Genomic DNA, 27690 nt, shown 5'->3' with positions numbered 1-27690 from the left:
ATACTTGCAAAAGTGTCCAAGGATATACATGGAAGAAGAAAACTGTGGCAATTGTCATAATAATAACAAAAAGTCAGTAACAACCTAGAAGCCATAAATAATGCAGAGAATGCTATTGTTGAGAAGCTGAAAAAAATTCAAGGATTGTTTAGAATTATGCCATTCACATACATGCCTTCAAAGAGAGTTAAGAAGTCTGAGCATGGTGGGCTCATACCTGTGATCCCAGCACTTTGAGAGATTGAGGTGGATGGATCATTTGAGCTCAGCAGTTCAAGACCAGCTGGGGCAACATGGTGAAACTCCATCTACAAAAAATTAAAATTAGTTGGGCATGGTGGTGTGTGCCTGTTGTTGCAACTACTTGGGAGGCTGAGCCAGGATAATCATTTGACCCTGGGTGGCAGAGGTTGCATTGAACCAAGATTGTGCCATTGCACTCCAGCCTGGGTGAAAAGAGTAAAACCTTGTCTCAAAAAAAAAAGAGAGAGGAAGAAATAATTACATTGGAGGAAATGGCAAGAGGAGACTACTCTCCATTTTATATCTTTCTGAATTATAGAAATATTTCACTATGTCCAGATGTTACCTTTATTTGGCAGATTAATTTTTAATTATTGTGGGTACCTAGTTGCTGTATATGTTTATGGGGGTACATAGATGTTTTGGTACAGGAATGCAATGTGTAATAATCACATCATAGAAAACTGGGTATCCATCCCCTCAGGCATTTATCTTTTGTGATACAAACAATCAAATTATACTCGTAGCTATTCTTAAATGTACAGTTAGATTATTATCAAATACTAGGGCTAATTCATTCTTTCTAATTTTTTTTGTACCCATTAACCATCTCCCATCTTCCCTCCCCACAACCTCCTGCTACCCTTCCCAGCCTCTGGTAACCACCTTTCTATTCTCTTATCTTCATGGGTTCAATGGTTTTAATTTTTAGATCCCACAAATAAATGAGAACATGTGATGTTTGTCTTTTTGTTTAACAGAATTTTTAAAACATACATAATAGCCCTGATATTTCAACTTAAACCTGGGAGGCTGTTATTGTTGAGATAGAGTTTTGCTCTTATTGCCCAGGCTGGAATGCAGTGGCGCGACCTCAGCTCACTGCTACATCCGTCCGCCTCCTGAATTCAAGGGATTCTTCTACCTCAGCCTCCCGCGTAGCTGGGATTACAGGTGCCTGCCACCACACCCGGCTAATTTTTTGTATTTTTAGTAGAGATGGGGTTTTACTATTCTGGTCAGGCTGGTCTTGAAGTCTTCAACTCCTGACCTCAGGTAATCCACCCGCCTCTGCCTCCCAAAGTGCTGGGATTACAGGCATGAGCCACCATGCCTGGCTGGCTTTTGTTGTTTTTTAAAAAAACAAAATAAAACATTTATTTGATGATTCTTCATATAGGCAGGTTGAGCTGCCCCAAGATTGGGCTGGGTTGCCCACGAGAAGGTCTCAGTCATACTCTTCATTAGTAATTAGTTGTTGGCCTCTAACAATGAAATATGGAGGGAATGAGCTCCTAAATTGAACTGTAAAAGTTCTTAGGTAAAGCAAAAAAAAAAAAAAAAATCTTTTGACAGCTGATGCATTAGAAGCATCACAGGATTTACCTTGTTTTCTTTCTTCCTTTTCCTCCTGAATATAGATGCCTAAAGGCTCAGATGATACCTGGGCCCAAAAATTGTACAACACACATTTGAATAAATGTGCACTCTTTGAAAAGCCTCGTCTATCAAACAAAGCCTTCATCATCCAACATTTTGCTGACAAAGTAAGAAAGCTTTATATCATTTTTTCTTTTGGAATACTTAAATGTGGAAAAAAAATCAATAGTCGGGAGGTATCTTTTTTTTTTCCTTTTGCTGATGTTTGTATTCTTTAGGCCTCAAGAGACCAATCTTTAGTGTTGACATGTTGGTTTTCTTTTCCTTTAATCTAAATCGAGTTATTTGTGAAATAAGTATGAGTCTGTAATTCTGAGATCCAGGAAACTCTACAAACTAAGTGTTTTTTTTTTTATAACCCATTTAGCTAAACCTGATCTCTGATCTGAATTAACATGAGATTATTTATAGTCTGTCTTTAATCCCAGTTAGGCTGGATATTTACATATTTTACTGTAGAAATATGAATATGTTTTGTTATAGATTACTGCCTTCCATTCTGGGGGAAATATTTTTTAAAATGGTGTATGTACATACTACATCTCTAAATGCCTGAAAAATTTCTGAGTCCAATAGCTTAACTGATCTCAAGGGTTTCAGAATAGCAATTGTGGACTTGTGTCACCACTCTGTGATTGATTCACCTGGTCCTTTCTAATGAGACATACTATCTTACTGCTTTACAAGTTCTATAGCGTACTGAGCAAATCACAAGCAATGAGAATAATTTATATTTCAAGGAGATTGTGGTGTAGGCTTTGGGGTAAGCTTTTCGGGGTCCTCTTCAGGGATTGAGGACTTTCTAAGTCTGCCTTAATCCCATCTGGAAGCCTTGAGATGACCCTAGGGCTACCTAAAGGTTGTGTGATGCAGGCTTTGAGTCCCTTGACTGGCAGACAACTGAAGTTGCTGGAGTTTGGGAAAAGAAATAGTCCATTCTCAAGTAGTGTTACTTTACCAAATCATACAATATTTCCCAAGCCTTCACCTTCATCCATCACCAGCTCTTCACCTCTGTCCCCATCAGACACTCATTTGTTCCTTCTGATTCTCTCTCCTGCTGTGATTTCTCTTCTAAGAGAAAAATGCCCCTGCTTGATGATGACCTAGGTTGGATGGCGATACAAGGAGTCATCCTTGAAAAAGCTCTCTTTGGCCAGCATGGGAAAAGAGGATCTACTTATGAATCTGCTCACCCACTAACTGAGAGAATCTTTTAGATCACAATTACTCAGCACTACCACTGTTCCCTAGGAAAAACAATATTTGAGGAGTTTTACTCTAGAGTTAACATACTTCTTACCCGGAATGGCCCTGGTTTCTTAGAAAAGACTGATAGTACCAGTTTGCTGAGAGCTGATCATATCATATCAATTCAAAAGTTTTATCAGTTAAGGAGATTTTTCCGTGTGTTTTCAGGTGGAATACCAGTGTGAAGGATTTCTCGAAAAGAATAAAGACACCGTTTTTGAAGAACAAATTAAAGTTCTTAAATCAAGCAAGGTAACTATGGATAGGGTTACTCTAATCCATGATGTATTCAAAGCATTAGCTTTTTAAAAATAAAAAATGATTTTTTAACAAAAATTAGTTTCAGTTTTTAATTTACCAAATATTTAGTACTTAGTATGTTAGTGAAAGTAATTTAGCTGCATGTCAAGTCCTGTTCTAAATGTATTAAAAATGCTAGTTCATCTAATGACTCTTATTTTATGGATAAGGCACCTGAGACACAGAGGCTTCATGGCTAGTGAGTTTTCAAGCCAAATTAAAATCCAGGCTGTCTTGCTGAGTCTGTGCTTTTAACCCCTGTTCAATGTTTCTTTCAATTTGATGTGAAATTATTGCCTTCACAGTGGTTCTAAACTCTCTTGTGCCTTGGTGAGAGGCCATGAGAGAAAACAGACTTTCTGCCATGTCAGTTTGAAGGGAGGTACTAGAAACATGGCCTTAAACACTCCATCTAGATGGAAACTGATCTCTGGATCATACTGAGTGCAGTTCCAGGTGTGGCCCCAAAGCACTTTGAAATTATTTTTCTTAGGCATAGATACTAGAGACACTGCTTTCCAGAGGGAAAATAATATTCCAGATGGTAAGAGTTGTGATGGCTACACTGTATTGATAATCAGGTTGATCCCTGCCTCCGTCCCTTGACCCTCTTCTGGAAACAATGGGGAGGGGAGCATGGCTCATGTTCATCCCACAGAGAGCAGAGTGGGAAGCCGGTTAGTTAGGTCAACAAAATGAATATTCAGGCATTCAACTAAAAATTAAAAATTTTCATATGAATTCTTCCAGATTACTAACTGGCAGTCTTTGTTTTTCTAGTTTATTCTCAGAAATCCTTTTAACTTCAGTGGAGTAGTATATGAATTTTTTTTTTTTGAGACAGAGTTTTACTCTCTTGCCCAGGTGGGAGTGCAGTAGCGCAATCTCAGCCCACTTCAACCTCTACCTCCTGGGTTCAAGCAATTCTCTTGCCTCAGCTTCCTGAGTAGCTGGGATCACAGGCGTATGCCACAGTGCCTAGCTAATTTTGTATTTTTAGAAGAGACAGGGCTGTTGTTTTTAGAATAAAAACATTTCCTATCAATTATTTTTATAATATAAAGATCACGAAGACCAAATCCCAGTTTTAGTCTTCAGAAAATAGTAAGTTGAGACCTGGTGCAGTAGCTCGTCCTGTAATACCACTTTGGGAGGCTGAGGCAGAAAATTGCTTGAGCCCAGGAGTTTAAGACCAGCCTCAGCAATATGACAAAACCCCACCTCTACAAAAAAATACAAAAATTAGCTGGGCATGGTGGCACATGGCTGTAGTTTCAGTTACTTGGGAAGCTGAGTGGGAGGATCACTTGAGCCTGTGAGGTTGAGGCTGCAGTGAGCCACAATTGTGCTGTTGTAGTCCAGCCTGGGAGACAGCGAGACTCTGTTTCAAAAAAAATGTAAGAGTTAAAGTGTCTAACAGGCATTGGACATTAATTGTTTATAGTTTACAGGATTGATATGTAAGAGAAAATTTCCACAGTGCCAATCTCTAAGTATTATTTAGTTAAAGATCTTTATTGGTTTGATTTGTAAATAATGATAAAAACCATGAAATTCTAGTTTTATTGCTTTGTTAAAGTAATTTAACTGAAACAGAACATTCACAGGTTTTCATCTGATTCTTGTTCTTGTTTTGAGATAGGGTCTCACTGTCACCCAGGCTGGAGTGCAGTGATGTGATGATCACAGGGCTCACTGCAGCCTTGACCTCCCTGACTCGGGTGATCCTTCCACCTCACCCTCTCAAGTAGCTGGGACTACAGGCGCCCATCACCATGCCTGGTTAAATTTTGTTAAAATGGGATTTCACCATGTTGTCCAGGCTGATCTTGAACTTCTGGTCTCAAGGGATCCCCGTACCTCAGCCTCCCAAAGTACTGGGATTACAGTTGTGAGCCACTGCACCTGGCCAGGTTCTCATTCTTGATCGGTTTGTCTTTATTCTACTTAGTTTTCTAATTGGCTATTAAGTCCTTAGTCATCACAAGGTGGGTATGCATTCTGACGAATCATTTATAGTAACCGCCAGTCTGTGTAACATTATTGCCCTTGAAGTGGGGACAGCGTGTGATTTATCTAACATAGCTTGGAGGCTTCCTCTGCTCCTGGTCTTTGCTGAAACACAATCTACGAGTATGAACTTCATAATTTCACTGCACCTCATAGAAGCCAGTATCATATAGTGTAAATGTGTTCTCTTGGAAGTATTAATTTTAGAAGATTAATATTTGTGTTATGTGTTTTGAGTAGAAGTATTTTTGTGGTAATACAATGTGGAGTATGTTTGCGTATCTATGTTTTGTCTTTTTTTTCCTGCAGCCTTTAGCCAAACTTGCAACTTGAAAAGGAATTATAAACTTAAAAGAAGGTGTCTTATTTGATATTTTTCCACCATAAAGAAATCTTCTGTTGCCACATCTAATATCAGGAAGCATATAAATAAATTTCAACTTGACTTAATACCACAAAATGTCAGTTCTACCAAATACCATTAAAATGAGTTTTAACCCTCTACTTTCTGTATAGCTGATTAAAAAGGGGAAGCACAGTTCATCTACTGAGTTTATGCCTCCAATCTCTCTGTAAAGTAGAATCATTATAGCATCTAATTTATGGAATTGTTATGAAGATTAAATAGATTGTATTAAGGTTATTAGATAAATAACTATAGTTGCAAATACAGCTTGACTAATTAGAAGAACTGGTTTCATTTATATGGGATGTGGCACTGTTATAAAGCTATGTACATACATCAAGATCTTCCTTTGGATTCGTTTGAAGTCTCTTTTTAAACTTTTTTTCTATAATCCAAATTATCTTCCAAAAATTATTATTCATAATTTTAAAAATAATATTGTAGAACTTGTTCATGACCTTTTCCTGCTGAGATTTTTAGTGATTGTTTTTGAGTTTGTGCTCAGCACTTGAGTTAGTAGGTAGACAAATAAAGCAAGTGAGTAGACACTTGATAAATAACTTGCAAACTTGGACTAGTGTTTTTCTCTACGTGATGCCAAAACAGTTTGTGGAACTGAGGTAATAAGACTTCAGTTACTATTTTTCTCATAAAATAATTATAGTTCAAACCCATTAATATGTTTAGATTTATCATTTCCTGTGCATTAGGTTTTCAAGTCTGAGTACAGTCGTTTTGACTTTGCTTTCTCCCAAACATGGTTGTAGAATTATTGCATTTTCCTATGTTATTTTTTTTAATAGTGTGTACCTCACCTTCCTCTCATATTCTTGGCTCTTAGCACAGATACTGACTCTTTCTGGAGTGTGACTCTGACAGTGGTTACCTAAGGAAGGGAGTCACTATTGCAACTTTCTTTAGTATCTCTTCTGTGAAGGTTTACGTTCGAGTTTGATTTAGAATGTAATTTCCTTACACTGTTTCTGACTCAGTTTAAGATGCTACCAGAACTGTTTCAAGATGATGAGAAGGCCATCAGTCCAACCTCAGCCACCTCTTCAGGGCGCACACCCCTCACACGTGTTCCTGCAAAGCCCACCAAAGGCAGACCAGGCCAGGTGGCCAAAGAGCACAAGAAAACAGTGGGGCATCAGGTGAGTTCAGGGAGCTGCTGCCACCATGCTCCTTCCTTGCTGGCTTATCTGAAACCTTAGATCTTCCCTCTTCAGCCCCCCAGGTAAGATCATCAGTTGAAGAGAGCCTAGAGCTTTCACTGTGAGATCATACACCACCGTCCACTCCAACTCTTCTCTACCCAATTTTAGGCCTGTGACTCTGCATAAGCCTTTCCCAGAATAATTTATCTACTGCTTAATGCTTCTAGTGCATAGCATCTCTCTTAGACCACTTCGTCCTTGCTTAGTTTTCTGTTTGTTTTGTCTCTGTATTTGTACGGTGCCTCAGTCAGCTCCTTCAGAACAGGGCCCTTGCCTTTCTTTCATGTCTTATGTTCTCTCTGAGTAGAAAATGTTACATATATGCTTAGTGCCTGAACAGGGGGTTAGGGCTTGGAATGTAGGCTGAGTGCTCCTCAGCTTGTTTTCCTGCTGAGGTGCATGGGACCCTGTGCCTGGTGTAGATAGGAACATGGCCTGACCCAGGTCCACAGCCTCCAGTCTTGATATTAGGTCCCTAATTTAAACCTCTCTCTGCCTATTCTTTCTCATTCTCCCACTCATTACCTATACTCTTTTAAGTCATCTGCTATGTTTTCCAGTATCTTGAGCAAAATTCAGTTTATATGATTAAATGGCCTTGAAGCAAGGTTATATTGTTAGTTACATATGAATGAGCTCATAACAGGTTTCTGTAGCTTCCTTTGGGGAAAAGGAGTAGGAGTATAGGAATTTATATTTAGTAGAGTAATCATGAAAATGGTAGAATTTAGGCAAATTTTAACCAAAAGCCCTATCATTCTTGTTTTGTGGCTGCTCCTCTTCTAAAGATGGGTCAAGTTTATAAGTGCCAAAATTTTCTCCATTAGTGCTATAGGAAGAGAATTTTCCATTGTTTTCCACCATATTTGACTTTGAAACCCCTTTCTCCCCTTTTTCATGCAGTTCAGAAACTCCCTCCATCTGCTTATGGAGACACTCAATGCCACTACCCCTCACTATGTGCGCTGTATCAAACCTAATGACTTCAAGTTCCCATTCACGTAAGTATTTCTATACTACCAAATGAAAAACTGCGTATCTCATAAGAAATGCCAAACCAACCAAAGAAACCAATATTTTTCTTACATTTTTATAAGGAAAAAATATTGGGATAAGTTTTCATGTCTCGTAGAGGGAAGCCACTAGTCAGTAGATTTTTTTTTTTTTTTCAGTTTTTCTCCCTTTTGAGAATGTGAGAATAAATTAGCAGTTAGCCTTCTGAAGATTTGAAAAGTTGAGGTCAGACAACCATTCTGGTTCTGTCTTCTGTTTTGAATTTGCTTCCGTTGATCTCTCTGGGATTTTTGTTGATTTGGGCATGTGGTGGAATCAGCACTGGCTGGGACAAGGCTGTTTGGCAAATGCTTACCTGCTCCTTCTCCACTGTTGAAACCATCAGAGGGTGTCTGTTTTCACCAGCACCTTCTTCTGCTTCATGTACCAGGCATGAGGGGAGAATCAGTCTTTCTGGAGATATTATTACAAAACAGAAATATTTTTCTAATTTTAAAAGTAATACATGTACATTATAAGGACAGTTTTCAGGAAATACAGAATAGGTTAAAAATAAATGAAAAAGCATCCATCATACCCAGAGAGATACCTGGTATTAAGATGTAGTATCATTTATTTAAATTAGTTCCTACTGATGGCCATTTAGGTTGTTCCAACAGTGCTATAATAAACATCCTGTGTCAAACAGTTTTGTGTATTTGTCTGATTATCTCATTGGGGTAATGTGATTCTAGAAGTGGAATTTATAAGTCAAAGACCAGGCACACTAACAAAGGTTGTAATAGCTCCCACTACCCACCCTCCACAGTGTATGAGTGCCCTTTTCCCTACCCTCTTGCCAGTTCTATTCTCCGAAGATTCTGCCTTAGAATTACCTTTTGCCACCAACCCCATCTTCTACCACCATCAGAACATCTGAGAAGATAGCACAGGGGAGGCCCGGATGGATTGTTCAGAGCTTAACTATAAGAGTCACAGGAGTAATCATTTGGCTGAAGGGAAACCTTTCTACTTCCTCTTCAGTGCCAGTTTAACTTGAAGATGCCATTTGCCTAGAGTGAAATAAATAAAAAATGTAATACAGAACAAAATCTTTTTCATTGATGTGAACACTATGTTTAGTACAGTAATAATTTTTTAAAAAACATAACTAAATGAGAATATTTTATTTGTGCTTCCTGTTAGAGAAATCTCAAGGATTGGCCAGTCTTTATTCCAGAGGAGCTCTGTATACTGAACTAATGAATTCTGAGAGCTTCTGATCAGGCCATGCCATGAAATGAGTATGGGCAAAGTGCAAAGGAGCGTTGTGTTGTTTTAAATATGCTCAGTGGACTTTCTTTTGTTGTTGTTAAGACAAAGTCTCACTCTGTTGCCCAGGCTGAAGTGCAGTGGCATGATCTTGGCTCACTGGAACCTCTACCTCCTGGGTTCAAGTGATTCTCCTGCCTCAGCCTCCCTAGTAGCTGGGATTACAGGTGTGTGCCACCATGCCTGGCTAATTTTTGTATTTTTAGTAGAGATGAGGTTTCGCCATGTTGGCCAGGCTGGTCTCAAACTCCTGACCTCAGGTGATCCACCCTCCTGGGCTCCCAAAATGCTGGTATTACAGGCATAAGCCACTGTGCCCAGCAGACTTTCTTATGAGTTTGTGGTATGAGCTGCAGGTAATGTTTACAGCTCTTTATTTTTACTGTTTATCACATCCTCCCTATTCTCTCATAGTTTTCCATTTTGATCACTGATCCACCTTCTGAATGCTTTCTTTTCTGATTTATCCATTTTGCTCTTACAAAAGAATTTATACCCTGACTGAGGAGAGTAATTTGTGGCCAAGCAAGGTTCTTTGTGAATTATTGGCTCTGATTTTTATGTGTAGGTTTGACGAGAAGAGGGCAGTGCAGCAGCTGAGAGCATGCGGTGTCCTGGAAACTATCCGAATCAGTGCGGCTGGTTTCCCCTCTCGGTGAGCCTGGCATTTTCAGATGTGAGGGGTTCTAATGGGAGAAGTTCCTAGTTCTTTAAGTAAACTCAGGTGGTTTTCTTTTTATAGGTGGACTTACCAAGAATTTTTCAGCCGCTACCGTGTCCTAATGAAGCAGAAAGATGTGCTGAGTGACAGAAAGCAAACATGCAAGAATGTGTTAGAGAAACTGATACTGGTGAGAAAGATTTCACTTACTGTCATCTGAGCAGAAGGCCTTGGGGTTCTGACCTTGGAAAGCCCCAGAAACTTTTGTATAAAATTTTACTAATCCACATCATTTCGGGATGGGTTGAGCGAGGGGCATGGTACTGTGTTTAGGATGCTGGAACTAGTGAGGATGATGGTCCACCATCAGGAGGCAGGCTTTTTAGGCCTGGACCCACACTTGAGACACATCCTCCTTAGAGAGTTTAAGTGTTTTTAATAACAATGTACCTAGTACTTCTGGAAGACACTAGGCTAAATGCTTTGTGATTAAGGAAAAATAAGTCTTGTTCTCAGGTGATATAGTCTTGCTTGGAAAATAATGCATTTTAAAGACAAGTATAATATATAACCATAGTGTTTATATCAAATGCTGAATGAGTGGAACGAAAAATCAGGGGAAGGCAAAGCGACGTCCAGCTATGGGAAGGAGGGATTTTATGAAAGAGGTATGTTTTGATTCAGGCCCTGAGGATGGGTAAAACTACGTAAAATGGAAGGAAAATAATATAAGAGGGAGCAAGAAGCGGTAAGTGTAGGATTTGCTCATAAAACAGTTTTTTGAAGTGTGAGATTTGTGTATGTGACAATAGCCAAATGGTTAGGAAATGTAGGTTGGTGTTACAGAGTTTTTCAGTCCAGGCTAAAGAGTTCTCAGACTTTACTGTGACCTGGAATGCTTGTTAAAATACAGATTGCTAGGTTAAAATACAGACTCATTAGGTCTGAGGTGAGCCCAAGAATTGTTTCCTGGGTGATGCCAATGCTGTCTGAGGACTACATTTTGAGAACTATTGATCTTAGTCTTAAAGAATTAAAGATTAATGAAAAATTTTTAAAAAGTATTTTCACTTGTTAACACTAGCCTAGATGGATTACCTCACTTTGAGCTAATTGATCATAATTACTAGCTGAGGACTGCTTGTAATGCCCCTTTTTTGTTAATAATATTTTTTCCTTGAAAGAACTAAGGCTACTTTCTCAGTAATATTTTTTAAAAACTGGGCCTTTTCAAGGTTGGCCCAATTCCCTTCTAACCTGGCTTCAGGTGGGAATGTAGAGCAGAAATAGGAACAGGCCTATGCCTGGTCCCCTCACTCAGGCCACTTCAGGCCTAATCAAGGCTTTGCAGGGAATTTAGGCAGAGGCTGAAAGATGGAAGCAGGGTTGGTGTGAAGTGGCTCAGGGGTAAGGACCACTTTTCTAGCTAGGGTTCCTATGTAAATTTTATTGATTAAAATTGAAATAATTTTAGATTTTTTTAGATATACATGGATGTTTTTGATTTTGGGGTATCATGTATGAGATATAATGAGATACATACTTATAGGGAAAAATGATTTTCTCTGTTTTCACTTAGAATTTCAGATCACATGGCTGGGCGTGGTGGCTTATGCCTGTAATCCTAGCACTTTGGGAGGCTTGGGCAGATTGCTTGAGGCCCAGAGTTTGAGCTATGCTGGCTAGTGCTGGCCATGCTGGCCAATATGGTGAAACCCTGTCTCCACTAAAAATACAAAAATTAGCTGGACATGGTGGTCTGTGCCTGTAATCCCAGCTACTCAGGAAGCTGAAGCAGGAGAATCGCTTGAATCCAGAAGGCGGAGGCTACAGTGAGCCAAGATCACGCCACTGCACTCCAGCCTGGGAAGCAGAGTGAGACTCCATCTCAAAAAAAAAAAAAAAAAAAGAATTTCAGATCACAGTAATGATTTTTATACATAAATTCCATTCTTTGGGGTGCAGGAATGGTTAATGATTTGCATTCTTCTAGATAAGGTGAATCACAGTGTAATATAAATAATTATATTTCTGTAAAAGGAGTTTGAAATTTGTAGGATTTTAAACATATTTATGGAGTCTTGTTACTTTGTTTTCAAATATTATTGATAAAGCCAAGGGATAACTGTTTAGAAATGTACTCAATATGAATACTCAAGGATTTTTGTTTTTGTTTTTTTTTATTTCATATGCATTTCTTCCTGCCTTATTCTTCACACTGGTGTTTTTGTCCCTTCAGCTTTCTCATGGAATATACAGCCTGATGTAATCCTTACAGCCTGGGTCAGTCAGAGAGAGTCAGCATCTCCATTTCCTTGAGATGTTTAAAACACAAACAAGCAAATAATAGCTGCCTATAACCCACAACCAAGTTTTGGGCCTCAGATAATAATTCCAGGTAGAATAATTCTGGAAAATAACTCTTAAACTGCAGTTTTTCTTGAAATCCCTTCTGTTTGCTCAACTTGCAAAGGGTTAAAAATCTGGTTTCATTAGTTAATTGTGACATAGCCCAAGTTTTAGCTGATAGATAATTCCTTTACTGATTCTGCTTTTAGATATTTTTTCTTTTAAATTTCATTTTATGATTATTATTTCTGAATATACAATTTCTTCCAAAAATAGGACAAGGACAAATACCAGTTTGGTAAGACAAAGATCTTTTTCCGTGCTGGTCAAGTGGCCTATCTAGAAAAACTGAGAGCAGACAAACTGAGGGCTGCCTGCATCCGGATCCAGAAGACCATCCGAGGGTGGCTGCTGAGGAAGAAGTACCTACGCATGCGGAAGGCGGCCATTGCTGTGCAGAGATATGTGAGGGGCTACCAGGCCCGATGGTAGGTCTCATGGTGACATATTAGGGTGCCCATATAATTCACTGTCCAACCAAGGACAGTTTTAAGTGGTCACCATACCTGAAAAGATAACACCTCACCTTTTCTTAGTTCCAAGGAACAACAAATTAACTCATAGCACAACTAAATAGAATGAAATTCACTCAGCCTTATGAATTATTCGGATTTATCTTCCAAGCATTTACAAACTGCTGCCTACTTAATGTCCTAAAAATTTTTATTTTTGATACTTTTATATTGAGCTTGAGGAGATCGTATATTAATTAAGATAGTCATGAATATGAGCTGGTTAATAATGACTGCACTGAAGAATTTGGGGGAGCAATTAACTGAGATGATCTTGAAGAGAAGTACACTTTAGTGTGATTACATATTAGGTTGATTTTAATTGAGAAGTATAAGTAGAAATGAATTAATGAACTTATATGCTAGTAGATTCAGGAAAAATATGGTACGTTAGTAATGGCTAGATTCAAGAAAGCTGGTGATAACTAAGTGTGAGGTTACTGTGTATGTCCATCTGTTATATAAAGAGGACATAGTAATGGATCCTAATGCAGAAAGAATGAACTTTTTTGAATTTCACTTTCTTGTAAAATCTGGCTATGTGGGCCATCCTGCTTTTCAGGGTAAGGGAGGGCTCAAATGAGATAATAAATGAAAAAAAAACTTTGGGAAACTATAAATTGCTATACAAATGTAAGTAAATATAAATGTTGACTTAGCATGCACATTATTAGAATAATACAATGGAGGTACTACTTTTAATGCCTAAAACAGTGACACTCTTTACATTTCTATAACATGTATTCCTGTGTTTTTTTTCTGATGAGTGACAACACACTGTTATTTTCTTTGGCCAGCTATGCTAAGTTTCTGCGCAGAACCAAGGCAGCAACTATCATTCAAAAGTACTGGCGTATGTATGTGGTCCACAGGAGGTATAAGATTAGACGAGCTGCCACTATCGTTCTTCAGTCTTATTTGCGAGGCTACTTGGCCAGAAATAGGTATCGCAAGGTGAGGCATTATTTTCAACTTTGTTTTTTCATTCTATTAATATTAAACAAATTCCACTTCTATATAGAGCACCACAAGGGCTACAATAAACATAGGAACTGTATGGAGACAACCAGCAATTGAAATGTGTATTTATTTATTAAAAAATATTTTTTTTTTTAGAAACAGGATCTTGCTCTGTCATCCTGGCTGGGGTGTAGTGGTGCAGTCATAGCTCAACTGCAGCCTCAAACTCCTGGCCTCAAACAGTCCTCCCACCATGGCCTCCCAGAGTGCTGAAATTACAGGTGTGAGCCACCGTGCACATGCCCAGCCTGAAATGTATTTTAAAATACTAAATAATCACATATATTTATTAACAAAACAATAGGGAAAAAACATATACTTCTTTTTTCTCTTTGTTTATATAATTTGAAAAAAAAGTATTTTAGTTTCCTTTGGCTGCTATAATAAATTATCATAAACTTGGTACCTTAAACCAACTAAAATTTATTCTCTCAGAGTTCTGGAGACCGAAAGTCCAAAATCATTATCACTGGGGCAAAATCAAGTTGTTAGCAGGCTGCTGTCCCTCCAGAAGCTCCAGGAAAGAATCCATTCCTCCCTCTTGCAGCTTCTGGTTGCTGCCAGCATGCCTGTGCTTGTGGCCACATCAGTCCAGTCTCTGTCTCTGTCTTTACAGCATTTTCTCCTCTGTGTATCTGACTTCTCTTCTCCTATCTGCCTCTTATAAGAATAATTCGGATAGCATTTAGGTTGTACCATGTAATCCAGGATAATCCTCTCATCTGAAGATCCTTAACCTAATCATGTCTACAAAGGCACTTTTTCTGAATAAGTTAACATTTGCAGGTTCCAGGAATTAGCACCCAAATTCCTTGGGGCCCATTGTTTAGATGACTACAGGGAACTTTGAATAGGTAGAATATATGACAGACAGGTTGAAGATTATTCCAAGAATGAGACAACCTTGAGAGAAGTTTCCATGGTCAAGAGGAGACAAAGTATAACATTAATGCAGTTAAAATTGTATTGACAGGTATGATGCACCAAAAGTTTTTGACAAATAATCTTTTATCTAGCAATAATTAACAAGGTCACCAGAGTAATTTTAATTATCACCTGTGACCATTGAACAATTTTTATCTCTCATTTTGGCAAGGTTTGGAGTCTGTCCTATAGGGTATATTTCAAATAAGTGAGAAATAGAAGCCTGGATATTAGAGCTCTGTGGACATCACCATTAGAAGGAGCATTAATGGGGTGATTTGGGTCTCTAATCACAGGAAGTATATGGGTGTGACCTAGGCTCTATTTATTTTTTATTTATTTTGCTTTTTTATTTGAAGTGATTTTAGACAACAAAAAACTTGAAACCGTTGAGGCTTGAATGAGTGTATTTAATAGCTGTGTTTTGAAGATAGCTACTCCACATCTGTCTTTCTGCTCACCTCTCTTTTATGAGGTCTCATACTCTTTCTATATAAGCATGAGATTTTAGAGAAGGAAGAGGTTTGAAGTTGGCTTTTCAGATACACCAAACTAGTTAAATCTTCCTGTGTTCCTCAGTACTCTCCTTAGAAACATCTGAGTTGGGTTTTGAGCCATTGGTTTAGCAGTAGCAGTCTCTGGCCAGCTCAGGCTTCCACTGTGACTGGACCGGGTGGAGGTGGCAACGTAGAGGCTTGCTCACATGTAAGCCAACAGCATCACATTACTGCTCCTTCTAGCTGTATTTCAGGTCCAAGGTTCCCCTTCATGAGATGTGGCGGAGTCTTAAAGAGAGTACAGATGTTGATCAATTTCTCTCACTCATGATGAAGTGGGATTAAAAATGGAAGCTTGATTATATGCTGTTTCCATTTGACTAAAATTTCAAAAATGGACCAATATCCAAAGTTATGTGGGGGAAGCAAATGGAACAGGAAAATTGGCATTAATAGCTTTGCTACTGTGTCCTGCTTGAGTTTTAAACTCTGAAAGTCTTTAATTTGCCACCACTGAGGCTCATCCAGTTGCTCCTTAGTCATCTGGATAAGACAAAGGCCTCTCTCCAGACTGTGACGTTCAGTGAATGTTCAGAACTCTCAACCTCAGTGCAGGGTGATTCAGTGGCTACACTGAAGGAAAACCGAAGGCTGCCTTAGCGTTAGGAAAACAGCCACAGATGGCAGGCTTGAGGCTGCCAAAGATACTACTCAGATCTCCTGAACTACTGTGTTCATTTTGATTTTGATGGTTTAAAAGTTAACCACTTGTTTCTTAAATGTATCTTCTAGAATGACACATTTTATTCATTGCTTTTTTCAGGTACAATAACCTAAAAATAGGAACTATTTTTTTAATCTTATTAAACTGCTAATATATGTGGTTAGATGCTTTCAGAGACTTTTTACATTTTAAGAGTTTGATAGGGCCAGGCATGGTGGCTCATGCCTGTAATCCCAGCACTTTGGAAGACTGAGGTGGGTGGATCATCTGAGGTCAGGAGTTCGAGACCAGCCTGACCAACATAATGAAACCCTGTCTCTACTAAAAATGCAAAATTAACAAGGCGTGGTGGCACACACCTGTAATCCCAGCTACTCTGGAGGCTGAGGCAGGAGAATCACTTGAACCCAAGAGGTGGAGGTTGTAGTGAGCCAAGATTGTGCCATTGCACTCCATCCTGGGCAACAACAGTGAAACTCAATCTAAAAAAAAAAAGAGTTTGACAGGAGGTATATTGTGTCCATTTGTAATAATCACCGACAAGATTTAAGTATATAACATTTAAATATCATTTATATCATATAAGAGTTACTTCATAAAATCATAAACATAAAAATCTATAGATACCAGTTTTTTCTAGTTTACCTTTTATTTTCTCTCTTTTTTTTTTTAAGATAGAGTTTTCCACTCTTGTCACCCAGGGTGGAGTGCAATAACATGATCTCCGCTCACTGCAACCTCCACCTCCTGGGTTGAAGCCCACCTCCTGGGCTGAGGTTATCCTGCCTCAGCCTCCTGAGTAGCTGAGATTGCAGGCATCTGCCACCATGCTCAGCTAATTTTTGTATTTTTAGTAGGTAACAGAGGTTCACCATGTTGGCCAGGCTGATCTCAAACTCCTGACCTCACGTGATCTACCCACCTTGGCCTCCCAAAGTGCTAAGATTACAGGCATGAGCTACTGTGCCCGGCTACCTTTTCTTAAAGTTCAAGAATTTCTTCTCTTCTCTTTCTTCTTAAAGTTCAAACAATTTCTTTCCTAGAAAATGTTTACATGGTGTCTGTTTGTTACTGTTTAGTGACAAGAAATTCATCTCATAAGGCAACCTTTTGTTGTAAGTTGTTTATAAGTTTAGAGAAATACGATTTTTTTATAGGAAATACAGCATAAAATCAAGAGTAAGATTAGTTTGTTTCACATCTCATTACTTTTACCTTTCATTTTAAAGCTCCATCCCTCCTACCTTTGAATCCCAAAAGTGGATCCTTGCTACATTTGAAATAGCAATAGAAAATTCTCACTGGAATGTTATTCCTCAACAGTGGTAAACAAGAGTGTCATTTTTTAGTTTCTATGAAAAAAAATCAGTGAATCAGTACAAACTTTATACCACCCCAAGTGTTGGCCTCTCCAGTCATTTAGCTGCCCATACCTCATGTCCTCATGCACAGGCCTAATAATGCATAGTGAGGTGGTATCAGCAGCCAGGGTGGTAGGGAAATCTCTTATGTTAGTAGTTCATTATTTACTGGATGCCTGCTTCTGTTAATTTTATAGAGTATCATCTGTTGCTAACAGAAATCATATACTTATAAGAAACCTAATATATTTTTTCTTTCTTTTTAAAATTGTTTTCTTTTGGTAATCTGGTGTTTTTTATTTAGACAGCTTCCAAGTCCATATTCTTCTTAGAATTATACACATAATGTGCATGTAACACATTTTTATATATGTTTCTGAAATTACCTTCTAAAGTCTACTTTTCAAATCACTTTAAAAAATAATTTTGTGGCCTCCATATATCTGTGATACGTATAATATACATAATAGATTGTCAATTCAACTCTGCGTCTTTCCCTTTAGGTAATATATATATGGACTTTTAGCCCAACATTGGTTGATAATCATGAGTGTATTCCAGGGTCTTGACATTGCTTGCCCTTATCCTTTTCTGCAGATACTCCGTGAGCACAAAGCAGTCATCATTCAGAAGTGGGTGCGGGGCTGGCTGGCCCGCACACACTACAAGAGGAGCATGCATGCCATCATCTACCTTCAATGCTGCTTCCGGCGGATGATGGCCAAGCGCGAGTTAAAGAAGCTCAAAATCGAGGCTCGCTCAGTGGAGCGCTACAAGAAGCTGCACATTGGCATGGAGAACAAGATCATGCAACTGCAGCGCAAAGTCGATGAGCAGGTGTGTTTCATAAAGGGGCCCTGAGAGCGGAGTATGCCCTAAGAAATCCACTGGGATTATTTTCAATATTGTTTTTCTTTGACTTTACCCCTCAGTCTTAGTAAAAAGTAAAATTATGACAGTATTTATTTTCATAATGAGCATGAAAATCATTATGAACTCATAAGGTGAATGACAATTGCAAAAACTAAGGCAGGAAGTTATTATTATTATTATTAATTATTTGAAACAGCATCTCACTCTGTCAGCCAGGCTAGAGTGCTGTGGCACAGTCACTGCTCACTGCAGCCTCAACCTCTTGGGCTTAAGCGATCCTTCCACCTCAGCCTGATGGGTATCTGGGACTACAAGCATGTGCCACTGCATTCAGCTAACTTTTTTATTTTGTAGAGACAGAGTCTCATGTTGCCAGGCTGTTGCCTTAAGCAGTTCTCCTGCCTCAGTCTCCCAAAGTATTAAGATTACAGGCATGAGCTACCATGCTTGGCAGGAAATTATTTTTGAGAACACAGATCTACTAATGCTTCAAACCTTTATACCAAGAGTCATATCGTGTGTCATTTATTTTTCAAACACCAACTCAAACCAGACATGCTGTATTTTATACGTTGTAATGCTCCATTACAATTATTTATTTGCATGTTGTATGTTCATTTTACAGATGAGTTGTTTAGCACTGAAATAGCAAAAGAATCAGGAAGATGTTCATGCTTCTGATGAACTTCCAATCTGTTACAGAGATAAAAGTTTGGTTGATTAAAGATAGTTACTAATGTTTTAGCACATGTAAATGATATAAAGGTAATTAAGAATATAAAAGTGCTAAGGAGAACAAAGAAAAACAGAGATCAGAATGAAATGGGATAAAAGATTTTCTGAGTGGGAGGGAGAAATTTTGAGGTTGTAAACATAGAGATTTGTGAGAAACGTGTGTGTGTGCATGTGTGTATGTGTTTTAAGACAGTCTCATGTTATCACAAAGGCTAAAGTGCAGCAGTGCAATCACAGCTCACTACAGCCTCGAATTCCTGGGCTCATGTGATACTCCTGCCTCAACCTCCCAAGTAGCTAGGACTACAGGTGCACACCACCACGTCTGGCTAATTTTAAATTTTTTTGTAAAGACAGGGTCTCATTATGTGCCCAGGCTGGTCTTGAACTCCTGGCCTCTTGTGATCCTCGTGCGACAGACTCCCAAAGGGTTGAGACAATAGGTGTGAGCCACTGCACCTGGCCAACCTGTGATTTTGAGGCTGTATTAATCATTCTTATGCATCACTAAGCTAGTTTTTAGCCACACTTTGATCTGTTTTCAGAAACAAGTATAGATTCTCCTATTTCTGAATTAAGAATCAGGAAATTAAGAATTTACTATGTTATTCATCTTGTGACTATGAAAAAAATCACATCTATGTTGCTTACCACATCAAACAGAATTGAATTAATTGTGCCTGTTTTTTACTTTGTGTCACCTAGAAGGTATTGGTTGTGCTATTGCAACTGTTGCAGTTAGTGTTTTGGTTAGATACTGCTATGATGATATAGCATGAATATGATGAATAAGCATGGTTTTCTCACTAAATACATTTGATGATATGTATATTTACTTATTGTTACTTATGTGTATGTTTAAAGAACAAAGACTACAAATGCCTCATGGAGAAACTGACCAATCTAGAAGGAATATATAACTCTGAGACTGAGAAACTACGAAGTGACTTAGAACGTCTTCAACTAAGTGAAGAGGAAGCGAAAGTTGCCACTGGGCGGGTCCTTAGTCTTCAGGAAGAAATTGCCAAGCTCCGGAAAGACCTGGAGCAAACTCGTTCAGAGAAAAAATGCATTGAAGAACATGCACATAGGTACAAACAAGAAACAGAACAGGTAGGAATAATGCCCACATCCCCTATGTACTCTATGTATACAGAGGAAATGTGCTATCATCGTGACTTGGTCCATGTGACTCACTGTTGGTTTTATTAGAAATGCAGTACAATGTTTAGTTGAATTACTCTTCATTATTACTATTTCCCAAGCATTTATTTCATGTTATCAATGGTAGGTTGTAGTTCTTTTAGTAGAACTTTTTACTCTAATAAGAGCAGAGGCAAAGCAGCATTTTAAGGAGGGAATGGCCAAGCACCTACTAATACTTGTTTTGTTCTTTTTTTTAAAAAATAGTCAGTCTGGGGCATAGACTCCTTTTTCTTCAGTAGGGTTAATGTGATTAACCCATTTATACCTGATGTTGCAAGTTTTTGAATTGCAAAATCAGACTTTGGTGATGACCCTTAGCAGGAGGATATAAATAACTCCCACATGCTTAGTGTTCCAGTAGTGGAACACTAGGCATAATTAATGTTTACTACCTAATGGTAGGGATCCTGTGGAAGCCTGTATTAAGGCTCTGTTAAGAAGTTAAAGCAGAAGAAATCTAAATGTCTCCACCATGATTGCAGCCAACAGCTTTATGCAGATGGAACACTCCCCACAAAATGCTTACAGAGTGACCAGTGCTTGTATGCTACAAATTTGTATTAACTTATATCAAAACTTTATTAAGTATAGAAGACATTAAGATTGTCAAGTAGTAATGAGATGTACTACTGAAACATTTAAAAAGTACCTCAACATTAGGCTTCCTGGAAAAAGTGATTGATTTTCACAGATTCTACTAGTATTACCATCTTTAAATGAAAACAGAGTTGCCTGTGTCAGCTGTAACTGCTAGCAAGAATCCTGATAGGCTCTGTCTGTACTGACTTCTAAATATTAATAGCAGCGTATGCAGTGAGAACCACAGCAGGAACTTAGATGCAGATCGGTTAGGGTAGGGTGGCTGGTAAAACTGCAGTACTTCCATGGCGTTACAGGTCCTAATAAAGTAATTCATCTTATATCTCTAGAGGATCTGTACTCTATATGTAGAAACAGGAGTGCCAAAAGGTGAGATTCTTTTCTGTTTTATATAATGCTTTTTGATATGGCAAGCTTGTTCTCTCAGAATTCAGACATGCACTCAGGTCTTGAATGTTTAAGATCTCTTTTCTTCCTTCAAGTCTCCCAAGTCCACAGAATCTTTCCAGCTTCAGACTCCTCAGAATTTGCACAGTATTTAAGTGTGGTGGGAAGATTCTCCTTTCCTCTTCAAAGCCAAATTCTTGCCTTTCTAGTCTGATAGAATAAACATACAAGCAGATTCAGATTTCTCTTTTCATTTCATTTTCTCCTACTTTTCACAGAGATAGCTGTAGGCACTACTGTTAGTTTACACGGTGTTTCCCAGGCTGGTCTTGAACTCCTAGCCTCAAGCTGTTCTCCCACATTGACCTCACAAGGTGCTAGGATTACAGGTGTGAGCCACTGTACCTGGCCCCATTAGTTATTTTGATGGAATGTAGTTATAGAGGAAGAATGAAAACATTTCACTGTGAAGTCAGCTTCAAGGTCAGGAAAATGACATTCTTAGCCTGATTAAGGAGCCCAGAAGTTACAGTAGAGCTATGTATGGTTCTTAACCAAGAGCATGTATCAAAACTGCTGGGAAGTTTTTGTATAAAAAGGGAACTATCCAAGTTCTGGGAGTGTGGGTTAGACACATTATTTTGAAAAAACACCAGCGGTGATTGGTTGTGCACCCCTATAGGAAGATCCTCTCCTGAAAGCCCACAGAGAGCTGGGGCTTTTTTTTTTACCAAGAGTGGATGTTAAGGCAAGATCAGTGCAGAGCTAACACACTGAGCCCTCAAAAGGGATACCTTCTGGACTAATGTCTCTGTGTGTGGCACAGTGTAGTTATCCAACTTTCCTGCTTTCCAGAGCCCTCTTTTCCTGTCCTGAACCCCCTGACATGACGAGAGACTTGCCTGCCACCTTTCTCTCTATTATTAAAGCTCTTGTTTTGAGAGTTCTCTAAACTTTTGCTTAGAAAAAGGAATTCAGATTTTACTCATCACAAGCACACATTTTATTCCAAAGATGAACTGAGTAAATTACGTACTTGGCAAAATTACCTTTGATTTTTATTTTTCCTTCCTGGGAATTCTTATCCAGCAAAGATCTAGAAAGTTAAGAGTGAACTTGTGTGTGTGTGTGTGTGTGTGTGTGTGTGTGTGTGTGTGTTAAAATATACGTGACATAAAATTTACCATTTTCACCATTTTTAAGTAGAGAGTTCTGTGACATTAAGTACATTGACATTGTTGTAATTGCAATGCTTATTTAAACATGGAATTAAAGGACAAGTTCTCAGCCTTGTAAAACTCTTAAAGGGAAGTGAAAGAGAAATTATCTTTCTTGGGACAGATATCAGAAAGAATCAAAAGGTTTTCAGTGAATTTCCCAAACTAAAACATCCTCATATCCTTCTTAACCTCCTTTATCTCTCCACTTGAATCATGGATACACATATGCTTTGTGTTAAAGCACTGAGATGAGAAGGTAATATCAATTACCTTTGAGAGCAAATGCTTACTAAGTGCCAGGCAATTTTTTATTGTTTAAGTAAATAAACACTACTATCCCGATCCTTCAAGAATTTCTACTCTATTCTGGAAAAGAGGAAAGTAAATCATTTATAATGGATATCAAGAGCATATACAGGGTCTTGTAGTAGCACAGGGAAAAGACAGCTAATGGAAGGGGGTTTCAGGAAGGCTCGTGGGAGGGAGTAATGCTTGAGCAAGTTTTTAAGGTGACCAGGCAAAGACAGGAAGCATAGAGGTGGTGGAAGTAAGGAATGACTGCTTATGGTCTTTATCCTTGGTCATCAGGCCTCCTCGATGTAGGGCTGAGGGCCGCACAGGGTCATGGGGTGAGCCTTATGCTGTGCTGAGGCGCAGGATCCGAGAAACAAAGAGACAGGACACAGAAGTACAAAGAAAATGGAGCTGGGCTCGCAGGGGCCATGCCACCTAGGAGTGGAGTCAGGCAAGGTCCCGAATGTCCAGAAGCATAAGTATTTATTGTGTATAGGTTAGGGGGCAGGGCAGTGAGTGAAATCATCTTTAAGGATAGTGTTAGGGTTGTGCGCAATAAAACATGGGGTCCACCCCCATTAGGTCACCTAGGCCAGGAGGTGGACGGTGCTCAGTAAGGGGCCTGTTCCCATGAAGGCAAGGGATGTGTGCAGAAAGGGGTCCACCCCATTAGGTCACCAAGGCTTGAAGGTGGGCCGTGCGCAGTGAAGTGGGTGCAGTGTGCAATACTTCCATCTATGGAAAACTACTTCTAAGAAGATTTATAGGAGGATGCATTAAGTCACAGAGCAGTGACAGAGCTGTCAGGGTTACCGCCACCTTCTGGCAGCTTCCAATGAGTTCTATGGGAAGATGCTTTTTGAGCAGCATAGTAGCAAGAGCTAATAAAGTTCACAGTCACCAAGGTGGATTGCTGGTCTGAGAGCCGCCTTCCATAAGAACTGGAGCAAGGTCCTACAACTTCTTTATCAGGAGGAGTGGCTCTTGCCCCAAGCCTGCCATGTAGCACCCGCTTTATGATACTGAACGCTGCCACCTGGGCCATGGATTCTTGTCCTGGCATAACTGTTTTTCCCTTAAATCATACTCTGCACTGTGTCTGCTCTTACGCATTCCTCTGATTATAAGCTGCTTATTCCTTAGTTCATGCTCTGTACTGTGTCCACTCTAGGCATTCCTCTGATTATGAACTAAGATATAATTATAGGTATATATGTAGGGAAATATTCTTTAGGCACTCATACTATCAACTATTATATGATTATGTATAGAGGATTATATAAAGGGATTCTTCCAGCCCTAATTCTATAAACTAATATATGATTATGTAAAGGATTATAAAAAAGGGAATAGCTGAGTAGTAACACTATAAAATGAGATATTCCTCAAGCCCTAACTGTGCCAGGGTTCTGCTTAGCTTTCATTCCTCGGTGCCTATATGGGGGGGCGGTTACCCACATTCTGTCCATTGCAGCCATCTCAGTTTACTGTTTCATTTCATAGCTGGTATCAAATCTGAAGGAAGAAAATACTTTGCTGAAGCAAGAAAAAGAATCCCTTAATCACCGCATTGTGGAGCAGGCTAAGGAGATGACAGGTAAGGTTTATGTGTGTACCACATGCCAACCGACCTCACACCAAAGTTGTATAAGTTACAACTTGGTGTAACTTACAATGTTATTTGATGAGTTACAACGTTATTTAGAGTTTAAATATTTTAAAAGTTGAAGCTGTCATCAGCAAATTTATAAAGTTCTAAGAGGAAGAGATCGAATATTTTGGTTGAATTAGTTGGTTGATAAACTTGTAAATCTGGTATCTCTAGGTACAAATGTGAACTCCCGTTCAGTCAGTGTCATATGTAATTTTTGTTCTGCATGTGTGATGTATTAGTTAAGGCTTATAGGATTCCTGTTGATCTAATAAGAATTGTTGAGCCAATATGTGTATATTTATGTGTATGTTTCTGTATGTCTTTTTTTTTCTAAATCAATGGATGGTATTCTAAGATTTACCACTCTGCTACCAAAAAAAAAAAAAAACTAATTTTTAAAATAGAGAACTAACTAGATATGGACATTTATTCTGTTTGCTGTTTGTGGGGTAGGTTAGAATGGAATAAATTTATAAGGAATCCACATATATATAAAGATGGGGTAAGAATATGCAGATCTATACTGTAAATAGTGGTAGAAATGGAAAAGATGGTTTGGAATAATACATTTTCATATACATTCTGTTGATTACATTGTTACTCAAAAAAGACAAAAAATGTTCTAAGATTTTATGATGAGGTAGCAAAACAATAATGGTATGTTATTAGTAGTGGTTATTGAGAAAACAGTACAAAGTTATGAGACAAATTAATAAGGTCAGTTGTTGGAGTGTTAAGTTTGAGATGTCAGCTAGGGTCTCAACATGGAGGTGTTCAGGAAACAAATCCTGATTAAAGACTAGAGAAAGAATAAGAAGGGAGCCTAAAGTTATGCCTTAAAACCTGGGTAGTAAGAGAGACTGCCCCACCTCTCCTAGTTGAAGGGGATAATAAAGAGGAAAGGGAAGAAAACCTGGAATTAATGGCCATACTAAGGGATGAGGTAAAGAAAAGAAGCCAGAAAATAAATTAAGAGGTGATGTAGAAAACAGCTGGAAAGAAGGCTGCTGGAAGGCAGCATGGAACAGAAGGATGCAGAATGATAAGAATCTTCTAGGAAAATATAAAATATTATTTGAAAGTATACTGTAAGAACAAATGACAATGATTTTGCCAAGGGAAAATTTTTTGGTAGCCTTGGAGCAGCTTCTGCAAACTGGTGAGAATAAAAGGCAACTTGTAGAATGTTTTAGAGAGAAGAAATTATTTCATTCATTCATTTACACATTATTAAAGCCCTACTCTAGGGAAGCACTGTGGTGGGCACCAGGGAAGCAGCTGTGACAAGACACTTGCAGCCCTGGCTTCATGGTGCTCACTGAGAAAGCAGTGGTGAAGCAATGGAAGCAGGTAGGACAGATTAAGATTTAGCTTCAAAATATATGGGTAAAATGGAGCATAGTGGTAGGAAGCTTAATAACGATAAATGTGACTGGTTGGCTGATTGAGTTGAGACAATAGCCCAGATTTGAGGTTTTGTTACTTTGCTTTATCTGCAGCCAGGCGCTAATCTCCAATCTCCACATCATGTCCTAACCAAAAGCAAACCACAGCCACAGATGGGGCGGAGGGGCTAGGTAAAATGGAGAAGACAGAGTTTCCTCAGCAGCACATGAGGGATGACCAAGAAGTGCACAACACAGCTGGCCAAGCCTGAGCATTTTATCTGGTTAGAAACAGGGGAGTATTAGTATAGCAAGGGAGGTCAAAGTCATAGAAAATGTAAGATACAGCCGTGGGATGATATATGAAGGAAGACTGTAGATTAGGACAGTCGGGTCCACGGAAAAGTTGCCATTCTCTTGAGAAATATCTCTGACTTTTTGAGAGAGTACATTAATTTGGGTAAAAGAATTTTATGAATAGAATGCCATTCAAATAAAAATATGTATACTTTAGTTACTAGACAATGACTAGTAAAAGTTTTTCAAGGATGTGTTGTAACAGTGTATCAACTAGTGGGACTAAAGCCAGAATATATGGAATAACTCAGTAGATGATGATTAATAAATTATTTCATTTTTGTTTTCCTACATTTCACTAAGACATTCTTCATAGATCACAGTGGTACTAAAAGTAAAATTCCCTGAAGAGAAACTGAAAATCAGTATACATGTTTACACAATTGCATTCTCAAGGGGCCATCTTTGGTATGCGTATCTTTTTTTCAATTTCAGAAACTATGGAGAAGAAGTTAGTAGAAGAAACAAAACAACTAGAACTCGACCTTAATGATGAAAGGCTGAGATATCAGAACCTTCTGAATGAGTTCAGTCGCCTAGAAGAACGATATGATGATCTCAAGGAAGAAATGACCCTTATGGTGGTGAGTCAAACACTTTTGCTTTTTTCTTTTAATGAAAAATGTTAAACATATACAAAAGTAGAATAGTAGAATAAACTTCCAACCATCTGTGTACCTACCACCCAATTCCAGAATGTTCAACACATAATCACCTCCCATTCCATCTCCCCAACTACCCCATCTAATGGATTGGATTATTTTAAAGCAAATCTCAGAAATCATATAATTTTATTCACAAGTATTTCAGTAAAGTCAAACACTTTAAAGACTGGGCTATGTGATAGTATAAAGTCAGTACAGTTGGGCTTTGTTTTATATATTAAAGGCTTTATGTGAAATTTACATGTAGACTGGTTTTGATTATAATTTTGAAGATATATTCCTATGAAAAGAAAATTTGGTCTCCATTTGTAATGAATTATCTTATCTATTTAAGGACTCTTCTGCATTTGCCAATGTACCTTTCGTACTTCTAATAATTCTGCACATCCTCCCCGTTCCACATATCCCACTATCAGGAAAGAAAGAGTTCTCAAGCTCTCTTGTTCCCTACAAGTACCAGCCTTAACGGTAACCTAATTATACAAATGACCAGAAATGCTCTGAAATACCTATAAAACGCAAGAGAATTCATTATCTGTGGGGCAGAGTATTTGCTTCAAATTTTGTTTCTATCTGGACCTACTGACAAAGTACATTACAATATGACACTTAAAAAGTCAAAATAAAAGATTATGTAATATAAAAGATAGCCTCTCATCACCTTACAGATGAGAAAATCTTGTCTAAAAGAGGCTAGAAAGCTAATCTAAATTCCACATTGGACCGCTATTTTAAACCTCACTACTCCGATTTATGTGTGACAAAGAGAAATTAGAAGTAGATGCAAGTCACCGTTATAACTGTCCTCATAATTGACAAATCTAAGGACCCTTGTTAAACTTCATCTTCCATGATCACTATGCTACCCTTGGTCCCATTGAAACCTTTCTTCCTTCATATTCTGTAATTCTCAGTTTTCTCTAGAATCCTTTTCTTCTTTTTCAGTATTCTTCTTCACCAGTTCCATTCTTCGGTGTTTACTAGATGCTCTATTTACTAGATGACCATGCCATT

At 38.5% G+C, this 27690-nt stretch overlaps 1 protein-coding gene across 6 annotated transcripts in view; it reads left to right on the top strand.

Annotated features, from left to right (window-relative positions):
• The window catches only part of MYO5A (myosin VA), a 228577-nt gene that overhangs the window by 145454 nt on the left and 55433 nt on the right, over nt 1-27690 (top strand). For all 6 annotated transcript variants that reach the window (XM_035259680.3, XM_054239661.2, XM_035259676.3 and 3 more), the window contains 12 exons: nt 1665-1790; nt 3103-3186; nt 6643-6804; nt 7771-7868; nt 9761-9847; nt 9935-10043; nt 12479-12690; nt 13572-13728; nt 17898-18137; nt 19773-20021; nt 24119-24212; nt 26447-26595. In XM_035259680.3, coding sequence (XP_035115571.2) covers nt 1665-1790; nt 3103-3186; nt 6643-6804; nt 7771-7868; nt 9761-9847; nt 9935-10043; nt 12479-12690; nt 13572-13728; nt 17898-18137; nt 19773-20021; nt 24119-24212; nt 26447-26595 — 1767 coding nt within the window. The remainder of the gene's footprint in view (nt 1-1664; nt 1791-3102; nt 3187-6642; nt 6805-7770; nt 7869-9760; nt 9848-9934; nt 10044-12478; nt 12691-13571; nt 13729-17897; nt 18138-19772; nt 20022-24118; nt 24213-26446; nt 26596-27690) is intronic.

The sequence above is a fragment of the Callithrix jacchus genome, chromosome 8 (assembly GCF_049354715.1).
Source record: "Callithrix jacchus isolate 240 chromosome 8, calJac240_pri, whole genome shotgun sequence".
NCBI lineage: Eukaryota > Metazoa > Chordata > Mammalia > Primates > Cebidae > Callithrix > Callithrix jacchus.
Note: the sequence above shows the minus strand (reverse complement) of the source record. Positions and strands in the feature narration are given on the sequence as shown.